The 19,492-nt window shown below is 37.8% G+C and overlaps 2 protein-coding genes across 2 annotated transcripts in view; both read right to left on the bottom strand.

Moving 5' to 3' along the window:
• Positions 1-432: 432 nt before the first annotated feature.
• Positions 433-4,535, bottom strand: LOC306870634 (uncharacterized protein). The gene is made up of 4 exons (XM_079418022.1): positions 4,318-4,535; positions 3,873-3,906; positions 2,622-2,681; positions 433-2,462 (listed from the first exon to the last, which is right to left on the bottom strand). Exons 1-4 carry the CDS (start codon positions 4,417-4,419, stop codon positions 2,035-2,037), a joined length of 624 nt encoding a protein of 207 aa, XP_079274148.1. The 5' UTR covers positions 4,420-4,535; the 3' UTR covers positions 433-2,034.
• Positions 4,536-8,556: 4,021 nt separating this feature from the next.
• LOC306870633 (multiple epidermal growth factor-like domains protein 9) overlaps positions 8,557-19,492 on the bottom strand; it is a 66,932-nt gene continuing 55,996 nt past the window's right edge. The window contains exons 5-6 of the mRNA XM_079418021.1: positions 12,791-13,060; positions 8,557-10,497 (exon numbers count right to left, since the gene is read on the bottom strand). Of these exons, the coding sequence (XP_079274147.1) occupies positions 10,055-10,497; positions 12,791-13,060 (713 nt within the window). The 3' untranslated portion in view covers positions 8,557-10,054. The remainder of the gene's footprint in view (positions 10,498-12,790; positions 13,061-19,492) is intronic.

Genomic DNA, 19,492 nt, shown 5'->3' with positions numbered 1-19,492 from the left:
AGGCGGCAGTATGTACCACTACGTCTAGGCCTACTTCAACTAAATCAGCCCCTCTCTTCTCACACGCTTCACTTCAGGACCTATTATAGACTTCCTTGTTCAGCAACCAGATGTTACATCGAGAATCATCCAACTAAACGTTTTTGGTTCCCAGAATGTTCTAGGAATAATAGTTAATGACTGTAAACAATAAAGAAACAAAACTAATTATAAATTTAGATAACATTTGATAAATTCTCGTCACAAAAATCTCCTACAATGTAATGTTGGTTTATGGGTATGGTTTGACAGACATCAACCTGTTTTTGTTTTCTCTCTGAATAATTAGTCTTTATTAAACCTTTATTGAAGGTTTTTTTATTATTATTATTATTATTTTATAAGTTTAATTTGTTATTCTACCCAAGTACAAAATAACTCGAGACACAGTATATGGACATACGGTCATATTTTGTACAATTTTAGTTGAATATGAATGTTTACTGTACTTTGTACCTAGGAAACAAGGCAAAATAAAAAAAGTGACTCTGGTCTGGTCAGAAAATACATAAAAAAGTTCAGATAATAATATAAGGCAATTTTACATTGTTTAGTGACATTGATATAGCCATTCATTTATTAAACGTCAGTCACAAACAACTTTCTATTTAAGTGTGATGTTTGTTGATGTGGCTAATGTACAGAAAATATCTTACACAATATCTGAGGCATGCAGAGGGAAAACAGTGCTTTATAATTATTAGTTTAAATAAAAATATTACAAATGACATAAATATAATATTGTTTGCATATTTGAGAACAGTAAAAAAAAGTAGTCAATTGAAATCACTCAGTGTGAACTTGTTAGTTACAACAAGTATAAGGGCTTAGCTGTGAAAGAACAAAACTTTCATACAAGAAAATAAAAATGAAAAAACTACAAAAATCATTACATTTACTCTCCTATTTAAAATACACTCTTTAACTTAGCCAGCTGGTTTGAGTCATCTGAATACAAAAAAGTGTGCATCATCATAAATGGTATTTTCCTGACTGAAAAAATACCGAGTTTGAAAAAGAAAGTTTCCCACTCGCTGGAAAAGAAAAACACTCCACTGTCTTATTAAAACAGCTGATGTTGTTCAGATTCATATGGCTTGTTTCACTGACTGGATTAGTGTAACTAATGTTATTTTGTTATGTGAAAAAAAACCCCACCATTACCACCCCTAATCACCCCCATAAAAAACATTTCCATGACATCCATGCATGAAAAAATAAATGCATCAGTGGCTGGATGAATCTGCTTACAGCTAAAAAACTGGCACTGTATTTCAATAACTTAAAAAAAAAAAAAAAAAGCTGGTTTCTTGTTTTAAAAAGAAGCACATATTTAAATGGTAAAATATTGCTCCATAGCTTTTGATACAAAGAGCATTTATATCAAACACTGATGCTAGACAAAAGGCTGTTATGAGGTTTTTACATTCAGCTGTCGATGATGAAAAAAACTGTAATTATACATACAGGAAGATATATTTCACTGAAGAAATTCCCACTTGCTCAGAATTAGCTTACTACTGTTTTGTAAAACAATGTTTGTTTGCAGGCACTTATGACATCTTTTATGTACGTAACGTAATACATGAGAATCTTCAAAGTCAGTGCTCATTAACAGTATATCGTGCCCTTTTTCGTCTTGACTCATAAAAAAACTGAAACAAAACAAACCTAACTCGTATATCTGTTGAGAGGAAAATGTGTCATGCTTCTGAGAAGATCATGAGATGTGATCTTCATATTTCGAAAGGAAGAAGAAAAAACACCAAGAAAGTATCACAACCCCCACGCAATCCTTGTTAATGTCAGCGAGCATTTCCTAGTACAACAGCCGGAAAATCTCAGGTATTCTAGCAGCTGATCTTGAGACCGCATTCTTCTGAAATGTCACATTTAAAGCTAACGAGAATATAAGAACAACCGCCATTGTAAAAACTGGACATGGATAAGGTTTTCACCTGGAAAGCCAGTAACTTCTGCAATATATGCATCAGTTTACCAGTCGTCTGCCCATTTTACGATAGTGATAAAACTGGAAAAGGGTTGTGGTTTGCAGTTCACAAATTCACTCGGAAATACTATCACTGATATCTGGCTTGTTGGCTGCATCTTCATCAGAAGGAAAGTGTTGAGCTTGGCATCCTGAGGCGAGTCAATCACCACCTGAGTGTCATGTGCGGCTGCAAATAGCTGCTTATGCCCATCAGAATGGAAATCCACTAAAAGTTTGAGGTCTACAGGAGAGCTGTTGTTCTTCTCTGGGTTCAGTTGGAAGTTAACTTGTATGTAGATCAGGTAGACACCTTTCTCTCGAATGATCATCAACATGTTGGTGTGGTCCAGAATGCTCTCATCATTAACCCTGTATCCGTGCCACTCATCCTCCCAGATCAAGCGATTATCGCTCAGATTGTAGCCCCGAGCTTGCAGAAGATAAGAATGTAGCAAGAAGTTCCATTATAGAATCACAGAGGTTTATATTATGTCAACAGTTTTTAATCAGAAATGTGGACTTTATGTGAAACCATTTTGTACCAGTATCTTTCCTAAATATATTTAGAAACAAATTTCTGGACAATCACCTGTGAAAAGCCAGTGTTCCCGAAAGAGTCGTTGTCTGAACATACTTCCTATTGCAGAGTCTGTGCGAAAAAAAAAGAAAAACATCATTAAGCAAGGTTTCCACCGCTGAGCGAATGCTGATTAAAAATGGCCACAAATAAAATCGCTGTATGACTATACGTGCAATTCACAGCTGTACAGGAAAATGCGCTGAGGAAGACCACAAAATTGCATTGACACTAACACACAACGAGAAAGCTCGACTCCCCACCCAAACATTCTCACAGCCGACTCTCACAAACACACACGCACAACTGGCAACATGCATTATACAACATGTTACCATTGTAGTGTGTTAGCCTTTACTACGTTTACTATACTACCGTTAAACTGCAATAAATTAGAATGGAGGTTCTTCAAACAGTAAGAGCTTTCAGAACCTTTCTACTCTTTGCAGTAACCTAGTTTTCTTTTTATGTTAGTTGCGGTATCAACTTTATTTATTTCATTGACTACAAAACACGTCGTACAGCCTGTTTATGTGGTTTAAATCTTGCTCAGTTTTCATGTAGGCTAAACAAATTGTTTAGTTGCTTGTGGATAATAACCTGGGCGCGAGTTATCGGCTTAATATACACGTTATAACATCAATCCAGACGACCTGGAAAAAGTTGAAATAGATGGAGGCATGCCATTCAATCAGGCATCGAAGTTAGCGAGAGGAGGAGAAAACACCAGTGGGAAGGGAAGAGAGAACGGAGGCGGCAGAGAGACCGAGCAACTACACAGGACCAGCATGATCTTTACTTGCAGTAATTGCAATAAAGCATGCTCTTCAAGAATTGGACTGTACTGTCACAGCAGGCGCAGTAACTCAGCAAATGTACATGGCGCAGATTCCATTGTCTTACGAGACAGAAGGATGCCACGTTATACACATTTTAACTGGGGTTTCAAACGCTTTCGTGTGGTTTCAACTTCCCGAACAGGAGTCGCATTCGCTGAGGAGGTTACCGTAGCAACAGTATTCTTTAAGTATCTTTTTATGTATAACAAATGATTACAAATTCTCAAGTGTTCTTAATTTTAGAACCAAACCTTAATTTTAGAACTCAATGGACTAATACAGTGACATAAATAGAACAAAGTCAATAAGAAGATGCATTTAGAATATAAACACAGCGTTTTCTCCCATAGAAGATAGTTATAAACAAAAAGCCTAATGAGCAATGTAGCTGAAGAAAAAATGGAAATAAATGCCGCGAACTTACCATTCAAGATGCTAATTCTTGGGCATCCAGGCACCTGTTGAGGTTACAGTAAGACATGTCACTTCAGACACAGAGCCTGTAAAAACGCATAAATGCATCCATTCGTTGTTTACAAACACGACCTCTGCAACTTGATCCATGAATGAGCTATCCACATAAAATGCTGGAGAAAGTTCTAAGATGGAAAACAAGGAAGTGTTTCTCTGCCGTGTTTGTTCCTTAGCCTGTGTGAACTGAGGATCGGATTTTGTTTCATAAAAATGTTTCATAAAAACCGAATGCTTACTAATGGTAAACTGTCTTACTAGACTTTCATTCAACCAAATCAATCGCCAAGTTATTCTTCAAAGTGTTCTACAGAATCCTGAATTTTACTGTCCAAAATAACAATATCTAGCCAGATGAAGAATCTGAAATTCTGAGGCTGTAGATCAGTTATATTTACCTTCGTTATGAAGACATATGTCAAGCACGACACGATTAAAATAAACACCAAAGCTATCGATGTCCAGATAAAATGCGCCATGGCTGCCCGCGCTGTACCCATGCCTGCTCCTCAAGAAGTTGAAATAACTGCGGTCTCACAGAAGAAATGCCTCTTGTACCGAATGATGTTCTCGACTGTAATGACTCCCACGCGCTCAAAGGCGCGCTATTAACTCCGCATCACCTGTGGGTGAGATGAGGGTGGATGCGATCATGGTAACAGAAAACTCTTTCACTATGTAAAGCATGCTTTAATACATTTCACTGATATCTAATCAGTTGTAATCTAAGCCACCATATCGTTTCATTTGAATTATTACCATTGTAATTTCAATCTTTTATCAGATTACTTGTCTGGAGAGTCAATAAAACCTACAGCAACGAAAATAAGGTGAGGTGGTTGGTGGATGGAGAACAGTCATGTGTTTTAAAACACAAAAGTTTAAATCTTCAATCTCAAAAGGTCCTGAAGAACGACATCCGAAAAGAAATCTTAAAGGGGCAGTTCACCCAGAATTTTTTTTTTTTGGAGCATCTCTTTGAAGGTGAATGAAGACAATGAATGAAGATACTGTATCAAGTCTCCAAATGCTGCAGTAATTACCGTAAACGTAACCAAGTAGTCTACTTTTGCAATAAATTTCAAGTCCTCCAGAGCAGCCATATGGTAACAATTTTGTTTGATGATTTGCAACTTGTGTTTCAATTTAGCAATGAAGTAATCATTTGTTTGAATCAGATCTTCTAGTGATTAAAACGTGTTTTTAATGATTCTTTCATGGTACTCAGATTAAACTCACGGAATCATTTCGTAAACTATTAACCGCCAAAGCTAAATAAGTAAATAAATAATAAATTAATGTTTTTGCAGAACACCGTTGCCATTCCATCAGCTGCTATTGTGTAAAGTCCCTATTATCGACTTAAAGTTCAACTGTTCCTCACACAAAGGGGACCTAAAACGTGATTTTGCATCCTTTCTTCAGTCTTCATCACCACTGTCATTGCACAGAAACCACTGAAGAGGACATTCCTCAGAATTTCTCCTTTATATTCTGCAGAATAAGGTGTGACACAGGTTTGGAACAACGTGTGTAAATGGGGACAGAATTAGAATTTTTGGGTGAACTATCTCTTTAAGAGCAAATATAGATCTCAAGTGCTTCAGAGACCACCCATCTGGTATTTTCCCACAATGTTGACTGGAATTCATAAGAAATATCTGTAATCAATCATGCAAACAAGGTCACCACATGTATATACGTGTGCTCCCATTTGGTGTGGGTGTTAGCAGAAGCATCAGAAAAAATTGTTATTGTCTGTGCATGTTTAGGTTTTGCTGGTGCTTTAGGGACATTCAGCCTGTTTGTGAGCATCTCACTGTTGATTCAGACACAGATTGTTTTTCCAGTTACATATACACACACATATATATTTTTATATGACTCATTTTTATCGGTTACTCTATTTACAGAACTCACAAGTTCAATTTCCAAAAGAGGGCAGTTTCCCAGATGATATCAAAGTAAGTAAAAGAAAATGCCCGCAGATGTCTTCCATTTCGAAGGCCTACATGGCTGAGTGATGCCACAATGACATCAGATTCCACTCGTCAACACTTGATTGGTTAAATGCTGTTGATTTTCGGCATCATGTGCTCAGATTAATTTAAATGTTTAGGGATTTTTGATGTGCAGTAATGATTCACATATCTGTTTTTTTCATTGCTGATTACTCGAGCCAAGTAACTGACTTGTTTGATTTTAAAGGTGGGGTGATAATCTCACGCTAAAGCTCAGAATTAGAGCAGAGAGGCTGTGTTGGCTAGGTTTGCATTACTCATCTGGATCACATGCTACCAATATCAGAGTTAGACAAAAATTCTCATAAACGGTCTGTCACTGCAGGGTTTGTGGGATTGAGGGATGATCTCGACGAGAACCTCAACATCTCTGTGTCATGGCAACAGTATTTCCAGGTAGGCAAGCGAGACATACGAAAGACTCTCACTACTACAATAGTTAGTTTCCACTTGAAATGCTCTCCATTAGCAAAATGGAAAAATGCAGTGTTAACTGGGACGGGAGATAAGTGAAAATCAGTCGTGTTTTCAGTCACTCCAACAGCCAGTCTGCATTGTGTTTACAATATCACAAACAAAATCAACATCATCATCATATTTCTGTATGACACTTCAAGCCTTTTTTATACGAGGGAGCAGGTGACAAATGCAGGGGTGGAGTAATGTGTACAATAACACCACTTACATGGTTTCAAAAGTTAAATTCTCCATTAAACATTGTTTCTGTGAACAATGACTAACAATAATGAGGTCAGAATGTTCTACACATGAAAAAGTTTTAGCTGTTAGTATTGTGTTACAATAGTCAAAGCCGTCTCTTTTTGCTCTCATCCTATCTCAGGTAGTGATATACTGTAACCGAAACGCAGACCGTGAAAGGTGAGCTCTAGCCAATGAGATTGCAATTTTGCACATTAGTCCCACCCACTGGTGAGCTCTCAGAGGCTTTCGCTTGGTCTTGAACAGGCTTTATACGAACGGCTACAGTAATTCGTGTTCATTCATGTTCATCCATGGCAAGACTAAACGAATAAGAAGATTAATTTGAATGACTTTTTTGCTTATTTATAGACATTCACTTGTTTCAGGAGGATGCTTTTTATTTGCTTTGAAGGAAAAAGGAAAAATTAATGAAATTAAAGCATGTACTTCGTATGACTTAAGTGACTCAGATTCTGTGATATTTGTTTTATGACCCCTTAATGGATACCCAACGTGTGGGCGATTGCAGGAATACTCCCCAGCTATCTACCTCTGACCTTTAAGAAGGGTACAAATTAAAGATGAGTACATTTAAGTAGGCGGGGGGCTTTTATAGCTGTTCTCCACTGGATTGATTTTCAGGATTGCGCAAAAGCAAATCGTTCATCTCAGAAGAAAAGGTTTCACGATATGTCAATTGTGTCATCCTGTAGTTGTGATCAAACATTTACTCTGTGCATTAGAACAAGAAAAGAAGGTTGCAGTATGACTCAAAGACAAGCCACCTGGGGGCAGCCACTATAAGTACAGATCAAAACAGATTTAGATCACATTTTTGGAATGTGTTTTTTACAGTTGCGCTTGGGCTTCTAAACACAGAACTCCTGTTTTGGCACTTATTACTAACCATTTTTTGCTCAATAGAAATTGACAAGATCATACAAGAACACAACAGTTGCACAGCTCAGCTACATCAGCATATTGCTCAAACTCAAAATGGCTTCACGTAAGGGAGGAGGGCCATAAATATTTGAAACGATGTGTTATAAGATGTTAAAACGTTATAAAAACAAAACATTTGAAATCAGGCACTTACTTGATCCTACATCACGATTTAACGCAGATGATGCCATCAGAAACACATGTTCTGTAGATGAAAGTGATGATTATGCTGAACAGAAAAAAAGAAACTGAACTGAGCAATATAGTTCACTGTACATGTAAGAAAGGCGTCATGCTTTAACCTTTGCTTGATATTTGCGGTCTCGCGAAAGGAACAATGCAAACTGAAGTGTTTACAGGTGACTGGGTTTTGCAGAATATGTCAAATGCATCTGGTATAATTTTATTTTGTTTCTTTAAAATTATATCAACTTTATGTCATTAATGTAAAATACTAATGCATTTGGACAAATGCAGTTTGGCTTGAAAAACAGAATAATATAGATAATGAATAATGCATAGAGTTAAATAGATACATCTGAATGACATAATATAAAAATTGTCTGCTTTTTTAGTTGTAGGGATGTCATAATAGAATTCAGACTGAATAGGTTTGACCAGTTCTACTTTAGGTTATGATGAATAATGAAGATGTCTGAAATGTACAACAATAGCTCCATGAATTCGACATATTAAATCAAAAAATAAAAACATCATGCCCTCTGGCCCAAAATAAAACAATACTTGTTTCCATACAAGTGTCCACCATTTGCCTAGTAACAAATAAATAGAAAAAAATCTTAGCATCCAACATAAAATAGATTCACAGTGCCTCAAACACTGTAGAACTGCATAATAATTTTTCACAAAAGTGAAATGTAACATAAATTTTAGTTTTGTGCGCACTGCAAACCAGCTGGTCAGGAAACAGACTGTTGATATAATAAAAATAATAATAATGAAAGCACATATTATAGGAAAACCAGCTTTTATTGAAATCTTTCACAGAGTTAGTTGTGAATGTGGTGCAACATGCATACTGCACAATGCATACGATTAAGACACCATTACAACGTCCCTATGTGTGCGCACGAGTATGCTGCTCACAGAAACAAGACTCGTTGCCATATGTACCAATACAATAGCAGCGTCCTCATGAAAACCATTCTGTACATCTCATATTTACATAGTTTTGTACCAACACACCTCGGATAAAGACAGCTTCGGGATGGTGAAAGTAGGGAGGGAGCTAAAAGATATTCCAAGAGTCATCTGACATACAATCACAGAGGAACTACTGCTCTTGTCTTCAAGTTCAGATCAAGATCAGACTCATTCATACACACCCTTTTATATGTTATTTTACTGACTGAAATGGCATTTTGTACTTTTATCCAATTCCAATAATAATAATATCATCTTATATTACCCCGCTCAACCCACACATACACCCACACAGTCAAACATGTGCACTTATTCATCACTGAACCAGTTGCTCAACTTGTTTTAGCCTGTGCTACACAAATGGCAGTGACTAATTACTGTCCAGTACGGCTCTTGGACCCATCAAGCATTATTGCTCATCTGATCATATATGTTCCCCTCCTCTGTGACTCACCCATCAATACGAGAGAGAGGTTTGTCCAAATAAATTAACCAAAACTTAAGCTCTCCCAGTCAGCCAAGTTGTGTCAAGTCCACACAACAAGGCATGGTACCTTTTAACAGGTGGCCGTTGACAAGTCACAAAGGAAAAGCGGATTGAGGAGAACATTTCTGGAAAATAAATAAAACAAGTACAATTCCATACACCATGAAACAGTCTTCTAAATCCACTTTGCCATTGTAAAACTGTGACAAGAATTAGGCTCTCTCCACCTGAGACTGACACACAGATCATCTTTGGCCTGATAAAAACAAATCATCCCTTCGTGCAATTTGCTTCGGCAAGAAAGCGCCTACCAAAAAAAGCAAATGAATGCAGAAGTCATTCAGCATCTGCCATTAGTATTATGTAATTCCATTGCATAATACACAGGCCTGCTCTGTATGCCAGATCCAGTGTAACAGCGCCCCCTAAAGTCCTGCACATGTAATAGCATGTAAGAAGCATGTCATTGTCCAGTATTCTGTCACACAATAGTGAATTAGTCTCTGCATCTCTTTTCTTTCTTCAAAGCAAGGCAACATGTTTCAGCTGTGAATCAACCAAGGCCTTCAACAAGGCAGGATGTTTAACTTGGCTTTTCAGTTAAATGCACTGCTCATGTTCCTCATTTATTACTTTGTCTTCTCGCTCTGAAGTGCTTGTGTGAGTGTTTGCATTATGTCCAGTGGGAAAACCTTGTCCGTGGTCCGTCAGCATAAAATTTAAAAATAAATCAGGGGTCCACATATCCATAGGTCCACCATCTGCCAAGCGTCGGGCCAGAGCTGACATAGCAGGCCAGTTTCTGTGAAGGAACATCAGTTACACCTTATACAAACTACCAGGACCGGTTAAAGCAAGTTGTCCATTGCCCATGTCACTAACTTCATCTTCTAAAAGCCCAGATAAATCTGCGTTCGGAATGCTGTCATGATAGCTGCTGAAGCTAATGTTGTCCTCCTTCAGCTCGATGGTCCAGAATGGGGCGTTCAGCTTACGGTTCTGGTATTCTCGGTAAGTGTACACGCCACCTACCACTGCCAAGAGAGCAATGACGACTATGATGATGACGGCCAGGACAATGATGTTGAACTGGTTCCACAGAAGCGGAGTCACTGTGGTGGTGGTGGTGTTGGGGGTGGAGCTGCCCAGGCTGCTCAGCAAAGTTGTGGAGAAGGTGGTGAAGTGTGATGTAGCATTGGGGCTGGAGGTCATGGTGGTGTAGTGAAACCAGTGGGTAGTGGTTGAAGGAGTAGTGTGGACGACTATGGACAGGGCAAGAGAGAGAAGAAAAGTTTGAGACAGTATGCATTAATAAAATGCAACATATCCAAATGAATTCAATTATGAATTAAACTCTGGTGATTGTCCAGTGATATTCCTGTACTGCTGCGGAATATAATTGTGAAAGTGAGTTTGCAATGGAAAAAAAATACTGTTTGCCATGACTTAGTAAGAAAATGAGATTGCGGGCTGCATGCAGATAACAGAATTCAGTTTCAGTCTGAACAAGAAGCAGATTATTCGGTTATTTTAATGAATCATAAAAATAACAAAAAACCTTAAAAAAAAAGTAACTTTTTTGAATCAACTTCTGACTCACTGAACTCACTAATAACTGACAGTTATTATTGAACTGCAAGTTATCATTATGTGAAAAACAGAGAGAGAGCAAAAAGAGTAAAGGAAGAGAAGAAAGAAAGTAAGAGGAAGGGAATGAAAAAGGGTGAGAGCAGCAAAACAGTACCATGTGGAACCCTGATCTAGTGTAATGTAGAGAACAGATGCTGCATACTGGTAGAAGGTTCACAGGAAGGAGCGATTCCATCTGTTCAGTAGAACAGACAATGTCAGACCATACGCAGTGTACATGAAGACTGAAAACCTAACTCAGAAAACGTAAGGTTCATCATGCAGTGCTATTTTAGTTATGTAACATTAAAGTATTTATTAATATTTCGTATTAGCTTTCATTTTTATTTTTTCAGATTTTATTTGTAGTTCACGTTTTAATAATTGTATGTGCTTTTGTCATTTTTATTAGTTTTATAAAAAATATTTCAATATAGGTTTATTTTTTAGTTTTAATTTTAGTGCATTTAGTACTTCGTTATTTTAGTTAGTTGCCAAGGCAGCATTTGTAATTAATTCTGAGAATAAAGTATTTAAAAAAATATTTCTATTTTATTACAGCTGGAATTTTTAATTACCAAAAACAGAAAAGTTTTAGTTTTACGTTAACAATAACAACACTGTCATTATGGGAAACACTTTATCAGAGATATTTCAGCCATTGTTGGAAAGTCAATATGTTGCCTTTTGGAGCTCCATTAGTGCAGCTACCTCTATAATGGGACATAATGGGACGTCACCAGTGAGCGGGAACATGGTTGTACTGTAGGAGCAGAACATCTGGAGCAGAGCTCAGACAGGCCGAAAGAGAAGGATTTATTATTTTTGGCTGAGTGGAAAGATTGACGAAAAGCGAGTGTGGATTTGGCTGACTTACTAGAGTGATAAATCACTCTTTTCTTTTTCCTCTCTCTTTCATATCTTCACCCTGTGGTCCAAGCTCACTGTTTGGCAGCCCGAGTCAGCCTGCCTGTGGGAATGTACGGTCTGTCCTCTTCACAGTATGCCACTGATAGAATCAGCAGTGTACAGACAGATGTTCTGAGTCATGGGATTAGTCATTCTACAACACATCCTCTCCTCTCCAAAAACCACAGCCACATAACACACAAAGCACTTTACAATAAGTCGTGACGTATTGTCAAGTATGGTGACCCATACTCGAAATTGGTGCTCTGCGTTTAACCCATCCAAGTGCACACACACACAGCAGTGAGTAGTGAACAAATGCACACACACACACACACACACACACACACACAGTGAACACACACCCGGAGCAGTGGGCAGCCATTGGGGGTTCGGTGCCTTGCTCAAGGGCACCTCAGTCGTGGTATTGAGGGTGGAGAGAGCGCTGGACATTCACTCCCCCCACCTACAATCCCTGCCGGCCGGGGACTCGAACCCGCAACCTTTCGATTACGAGTCCGACTCTCTAACCATTAGGCCACGACTTCCCCACACCATTCCCCCAATCACCATTTAAAATAGTTTCTTAAATATATTAATATCAAAAATTCAGGTCTTTCCTGTTCACACGGTCTATAGTGTAAGGCTGGATAACATCAACGTGAATCATTTAATATCTTGTCATTTCAAAAGTGAATCTGCAACTCAAACAACTGCAACTACTCCAAATGCATATGAAAGCGACTCAGTGTTTCCACGAGAAAGAGTTAACCTGTTGGATCAGTTTCAACCTCTCTCGACTGGTTCACTTCACTTTTCTTCAGTTTTGAAGTGCACTGACAAATTATGGTTTTCAGAGATACAGCTTTAACTGAACTGCTGAAAATGATATGAATGAACGTAATAAAAATAGAATGCAGGGTACAGATGCAATAATGCGAACAAAAAAATAGATCAATAAATGATACCCAACTGCAGCCAAAAATCACTAGAAGTTTTACTATTGCAGGCTCTCACCTGTAGGAGTGCAATTCCTGGCGAGCGCGTCCCCTGTGAAGCCTTCCACGCAGCGTTCGCAGTGTGGCCCCCTAGTGTTGTTGATGCAGCTCAGGCAGTGGCCCGTGTCCGGGTGACAGATCCGAGGGGATATGCGGGGGTCTTCGTTCCCGCTGCAGTTACAGGGAAGGCAGATGCTGTCGGCGTTGTAGAAGCCATCACTACACTGCTCACAGTTGGGACCCTGGTACTCTGGTTTGCACTGGACACAGAAAGGCTGGCCACTTGAGTCTAAACACATAAAGAGACAAAGGAAGTTTAAGGTTATAGACTAAATTCACTCTATTAAAATAGAATTAATTACTAGTACAGTACAATGTATTTTCTCTAAAATAACCAAAGAACTTCAGCTTTGACAAAGGCATCTGAAGACCCAGAGTTTGTTTCATTTGGCCACCAGATGGCAGAATCTTTTAAGGATATTGAGGACAGAGTGAAAAGAAACTGAGGTCTTTGTTTATATTCAGTTGCCAGGCGAACTTTTAACCTCCAATAATTTTGTAAATGTGTTGTCAAAGTTTTTTTCCTCTTTGCATGTGATATTATGTAAATCAAACAACAGGCAAATCTGGCCTATGAAAAGGGCTGATGATTTCTTAAGCTTGAATAAAAAATAAAATAAAATAATGTGAAGACACTCTTCCTCAGGCACACAAAGAAGAACTACTGCTTAAAGTCTTCAAAAGCACATTTGCTTCAAAACCTGCTTTTCTGGAGGATGACACATGCTGCAGATAAACATCTTTCTTTTGTCTGCTAACATAACTGATGTTTGTCACGTCAAAGAGTGAAAAAAACAATATCAAATGTTTTAAAAATGTGCCACTTGTCCACAGGGAATGATGCTATAGCATGAGATAATGTGATGAATGCATACTGTAAATGTCATTTTTTCATTTCTAGTGCAGCTAAGAACATAAAAATGTTAAACTTTTCTGTATTCATTGGACAGAAATGTCACATGAAGGGTGGATACTGAAAGTAGATGTATAGAGTGTGACCTGCCACTGCAATTAAACAGCTTGGAACCAGATATGATATCATAAAATCAGCATGATGATTATATGACTACTGGGAAAGTACTGAGGAACTACTTAGAAATTTATAGTGTATTCTAAAGTACTTGCAATTGCAATGCAACTGACAGGTTATTTTCAATAGCAATATCAATTGTGGGACATTTCATTTTCTGACACTAAGGAAATTAGTTGCCATCTAGTGCTCATAAAAAGCGATTACTTTCTGTAGAGAAAAAAAAAAGAAGAGATGATCGAGAAGAGACACTTTTTTAAAATCATTAATGAGCACAGCAGCCTCAACCAAACATGTTTTTCTCTCTCTCTTTCTTTTGGCAAAACCAACTGGCAGGGCCAGACAGAATCTGTACACTTTTTTTTCTTCACTGATTTTTTTGGGGAGAATTTGAGGTTGCTCTCAGAGCATATTTTTCCAGGATTCCTTGATGAATAGAAAGTTTAAAACAGCAGCATTTTTGTCAGTCATCTTATGTCAAATTATAAATGATTAATTTAATGCATCATTGCTGAATAAACGTATTCATTTCTTTAAATGAAAATTGTACTGACCGCAAAATGTAACTAGTAGTGTACAACATTTTGAATGATAGGATGGCTTTGCAATCATTGACAGCCCTTTGTTTCATCAGTGCATTTCTAATCAATAACAAATAAGGATATGAATACAAAAGTCAAAAAAAAAAAAAAATCTGTGCCCATCCAAATATAGACGAAAAATACATGAGTTCAGAACCAGAAGAAGGAATCAATTTTATAACCTGGCCCAATGAAGCAGAGGTAAAATAAAAGGAAAGTAGAAGAGAAGAACTGAGGAGGAGGAGGAAGAGGGGGAGGAAAGAAGAAAGGTACAGTTAAAGCAAAAACCATGTTGAGCCATACAAAAAGAGAGAGAGACGCAATAAGACCGACTGTACGCAGTACCTGCTGTGAATCAAATATATCTAGCAGAGAGGCAATTTTGATGTTACATACGGAGAGGGGCAGTGAATCAGGGGGCTCTATGACCCTCCTATCTTCATTTGCCCAGGCTCAGCACCTGCACCTGGCCGACAGCAGGATATAAAACCCAAACCTCCAGGCAGTGATGTAGACCCAGGGAATACTACACTAGAAGCACCAATTTTCCACAGTTCTCAAGCATGAGGGCAATAACCATCATGGTAAGATAATGACACAATGAAAGGACAGAGAGTGAATGAGGCAGAAAAGAGCCCATTTAGATATATATCATCACGACAGTAAAACAAAAATCACATAGGGACAAAGAGCTTAAGCTTTGAACTTAAAACGATTATTTCACTACAGAATTAAGAACATTAACACAAATTAAATGAACAAGACAGAGAACAAAGAGGAACAGAAAGACAGACCACTTGAGCTGCTGGTGGTCAGAGTGAAATCAATGTAAACACACACAGAGACTTCTCTGGTTCGGTCTCACCTGTATGTGTTAAGCCGTTTTCCGCTTCTTTTGAAGACGACAAACTTGACAAAAAATTCAGGACTGCTTAGCAGCGCAGATGTCCCAACATGTTAGAGCAAACAAAGATTTACGGTGACACAAAAGATATGCTTCCTGATGTAGCTGCGACTCGGACTCGTGACAATAATGTCTGAATTGAGGCTAGTCAATGTTTAACCATTTCATAATTGTATCGTCGGCAGAAGCTTCCGTAGTGTGGTGACTTTAACCTGGTTGCTTTTTCAGCGTCACAAGCGTACACACAGACGTACACAACGTTTGAAGCACCAAGCTCAAACAGGTATGGACATGCTCAAGGACTACAGCTGTTCCAACCGTTTTTACACTTCCTGACCATACTGAAGATCAGTGTTGGGGGTAATGCATTACAAGTAACGCGAGTTACGTAATAATATTACTTTTTTCAAGTAACTAGTAAAGTAACGCATTACTTTTTCATTTACAAGAAAATATCTGAGTTACTTTGTTCCCATTTATTGACTGACAGTGCGCTGTCATTCTGTTTCTGTAGTTCTAGACTAAATGTGAATGTGCATTAATTCATCCCACTCGCAAAAAACTGATTTAGTATTCATCAAAATTAATTAAAACAGTGAAATGCAAACTCAGAATATGACGCAAAAAGAATATGCATCAGAATATGATCCAGTGCAACCATACTAAGCAGCAAAAATGACTTTAGATAAACTAACAATTGTACTTCGTTGTTTTTTTATTGCTGAAGAGTGTTGAACCTTCTTCTCCTGCGTTCTACTGCACAGACGTGAATTTACTCTTCCTTCAGCCTGAGGTCTATTCATTACACTTTTTGGTGCGAAAGGGCTTTTACATTTGCTATGATTAGAACTTTCTTGTATTAAAAACAAGCCCTGCTCATATTTAAAAAGTAACGCAAAAGTAACGTAATGCATTACTTTCCATAAAAAGTAACCAAGTAACGTAATTAGTTACTTTTTTAGGGAGTAACGCAATATTGCAATGCATTACTTTTAAAAGTAACTTTCCCCAACACTGCTGAAGATATAGTAAAGAATAAAGAGTGTATAATGAACCATAATATAATATTGTAACAAACTTAAATGGACAGTAAATGAATCAAATTAGTCATCTGCTCTCTATATGACATATACTGTACATATATATGACGTTTTAATATTTTAACAGCTTGCTGCATGTTTCCCTCTCTCAAACTCTGTACATCACAAGGGTGGACATAAAGAAAATAGCAGTGGCCAATAGAAGACTTTTCACACACTACTGAATCAAAGCTGAAGCTCTGGTGGAATTAAGCAGGCAACTTCATCAAAATTATAGCAACTGACACTGCATGGCAGATAACAAGCCAACCAGTGCTAGGTCATTTCCAATGCAAATTCAGCCAGCCTATGCAAATCAAACATGCATTTCACAAAGGAAATCTAGCATTGGCAAGGAGAGCAGAGAGATTCTGTTCTAAAGTTTAGACTTGTAAAGAAAAGAGACATTACAAATTGCTGAAGAAATATCAGTTGATAATGATTGAATGAGTAACTACACTCACATGCCAGTTAAATTCGACAGCGACTGTGTAGCTTTTAGCAGCTTTCTGCCTTAAATAAAGCGTGACATCCACAGAGTACCTGGGGGGAGGGAGTATATAATAATATAAACACACATCTGAAAAGATTCACACATTCAAAAAGTTTACGGTCGGTAAGATTTTTTAATGCTTTTGACTAAAATCGCTTATGCTCAATAAGGCTGTATTTAATTGATCAAAAATACAGTAAAAAAAACAAAAAAAAAACAGTAGTATTGTGAATTATTATTACCATTTAAAATTACTTTTGTGCTGCTTAATATTTGTTTTTAAGCAGTACATATTTGGGGATACACTTTAAAAATAGAACTATTTAAAAATAGAAATAGAAATAGAAACCTTAAGTTTTTACTGTTATTTGGATCAATTTAATGTGTCCTTGCTTAAAAAATCTATTAACTAAAAATATCTGCATACAGTACATGCCTAAAATATATAGCCTATAGTTAAATACATAGAACTTTAAGAGATATTCAAGAAAATATGCACAGAGCTGGGAATGGAGGCATCTCATATAAATAACTGATAGAATATTTTTTCATGTAATGGTTTGCTATATCTATCTTCAAAAGCCCCTCCAAACTTCACACAGATCAAATAATGACTGAAAGCTGCTTTGGAACAGACATTTACAATAGTACATTTCATGAAACACTCTGTAGGAGAGACCTGCAAATAACGACCTAATTAAACCAAGGAACACAATATGGTTAAATATGTACAGTATTGAAAGATCGCTGAGAGAGTTTAATAATTCCATATTTCAAAAACTCATCCACCTAGTTCATCAAACAATAAGCACTACACAACTACATGAATTTATAATGGCAGACATGAGAGCTTCATCTGCGCCTGTCAATTTTGCTCCACTTACATGGTCTCACCAAATCGCGCGCGTGTGTGTGTGTGTGTGTTTGGAAACCTCATGGGTTCTGAGTCAACACGTTCTCACTCCTTGTTTTCAGTTGTTTGTCTTAATTTAATGCTTTGCATGCATTTGTAAAAAAATTTAATAATATAAATTTATACTTCCATTGGAGCACCTAACCCCACCTCGACCCTAAACCTACCCACTTCTGAACAATATAAAACACGTAACAGGCAAATATAAGTGCAGTCACGGGTATTTATTGCAAAAACCATAAACAAGCAGTATAAAAGCATTACAAACAAGTCGTGTTGTATTCCAAGTCTTCTGAAGCCATACGATGTCTTTATGCGAATAAGAGAGTAAAACATAAGGTTTTAATCACTGAAGATAGATAGATAGATAGATAGATAGATAGATAGATAGATAGTGACGTGACATTCTTCTTAAGTGAAGTGAAGTGACATTCAGCCAAGTATGGTGACCCATACTCGGAATTCGTGCTCTGCATTTAACCCATCCAACGTGCACACACACACCGTGAACACACACACACACACACACCGTGAACATACACCCGGAGCAGTGGGCAGCCATTTATGCTGCGGCGCCCGGGGAGCAGTTGGGGGTTCAGTGCCTTGCTCAAGGGCACCTCAGTCGTGGTATTGAGGGTGGAGAGAGCGCTGGACATTCACTCCCCCCACCTACAATCCCTGCCGGCCCGAGACTCGAACCTGCAACCTTTGGATTACAAGTCTGACTCTCTAACCATTAGGCCACGACTTCCCCACATGGAACAAACTTAAATGGGCAGTAAATGAATCAAATTAGTCATCTGCTCTCTATATGACATATACTGTACATATATATGACGTTTTAATATTTTAACAGCTTGCTGCATGTTTAAAAAAAAAATGATCCCGCTCCGTTAACACGCTCACAGCTCATTCAAAAACCCACTCTCGTCCCGTAGAGTGACACAATCGGTCACGAGACATACAAGAGCCAAATAGCATTTCACAATCAAGGCTGACGTAAGGCTTCTTCGGGTGGCATTTTTTGAATTTGCGCACAGATTAGAGACTGCAGCACAGGATGAGCTTTACAACAGACAGAGACGGTGATCACGTCTATTCCTCTCACAAATCAATCGTTTTGCCTCGGAAGACTTGGAATATTAATACTTTTTGAATAAATTATGATGGCAGTTGTATCTGCCTGTTATATCTTGTGTTTTATTGTCAAATGGTAGGTTTAGGGGCAAGGGTTGGGTTACGTGCTCATGAATGTGTAAATAATATAATAGAAATAAAACTGTTGTGACTGTTTACCTTGAAAAATCACACCCCAACATACATGCAATAATGGCAATATTATTACCAATATACAATTTACAATCATGACGATAAAATTCCCAGTTACTTTCGCGTCAGCATACTGATGCCAAGGGTTGAAAGCAATGGAGGACCCTGCACGTCGAAAAATTATGCTAAAGGTGTACCCTGTACATCAAAAAGTGATGTCAAAGAGTCCTGACCAAGCGTCAATATGTGATGAGTTGGCAGCGAGAAAGTGTTGTCTGAGTTAACGAGGCACAACAGAAATTGTTAAGGCCATGTCACAGTATCAATAGGAGGTACAATGACTTGTTCACTGTTCAGGACAATTGATTACACTCAGTCACTGAGATAGCATG

Source organism: Barbus barbus (assembly GCF_936440315.1).
Source record: "Barbus barbus genome assembly, chromosome: 6".
NCBI lineage: Eukaryota > Metazoa > Chordata > Actinopteri > Cypriniformes > Cyprinidae > Barbus > Barbus barbus.
This window is presented reverse-complemented; position numbering and strand designations above follow the sequence as displayed.

Excerpts from the sequence above, each read along its gene's own strand:
- LOC306870634 (XM_079418022.1), bottom strand. The coding sequence starts at position 4,419 with ATGGGTACAGCGCGGGCAGCCATGGCGCATTTTATCTGGACATCGATA. Across the intron at positions 3,907-4,317 it reads CATATGTCTTCATAACGAAG|GTGCCTGGATGCCCAAGAAT; the intron begins GTAAATATAACT and ends TAACCTCAACAG. Across the intron at positions 2,463-2,621 it reads GGAACACTGGCTTTTCACAG|CTCGGGGCTACAATCTGAGC; the intron begins GTGATTGTCCAG and ends ATCTTCTGCAAG.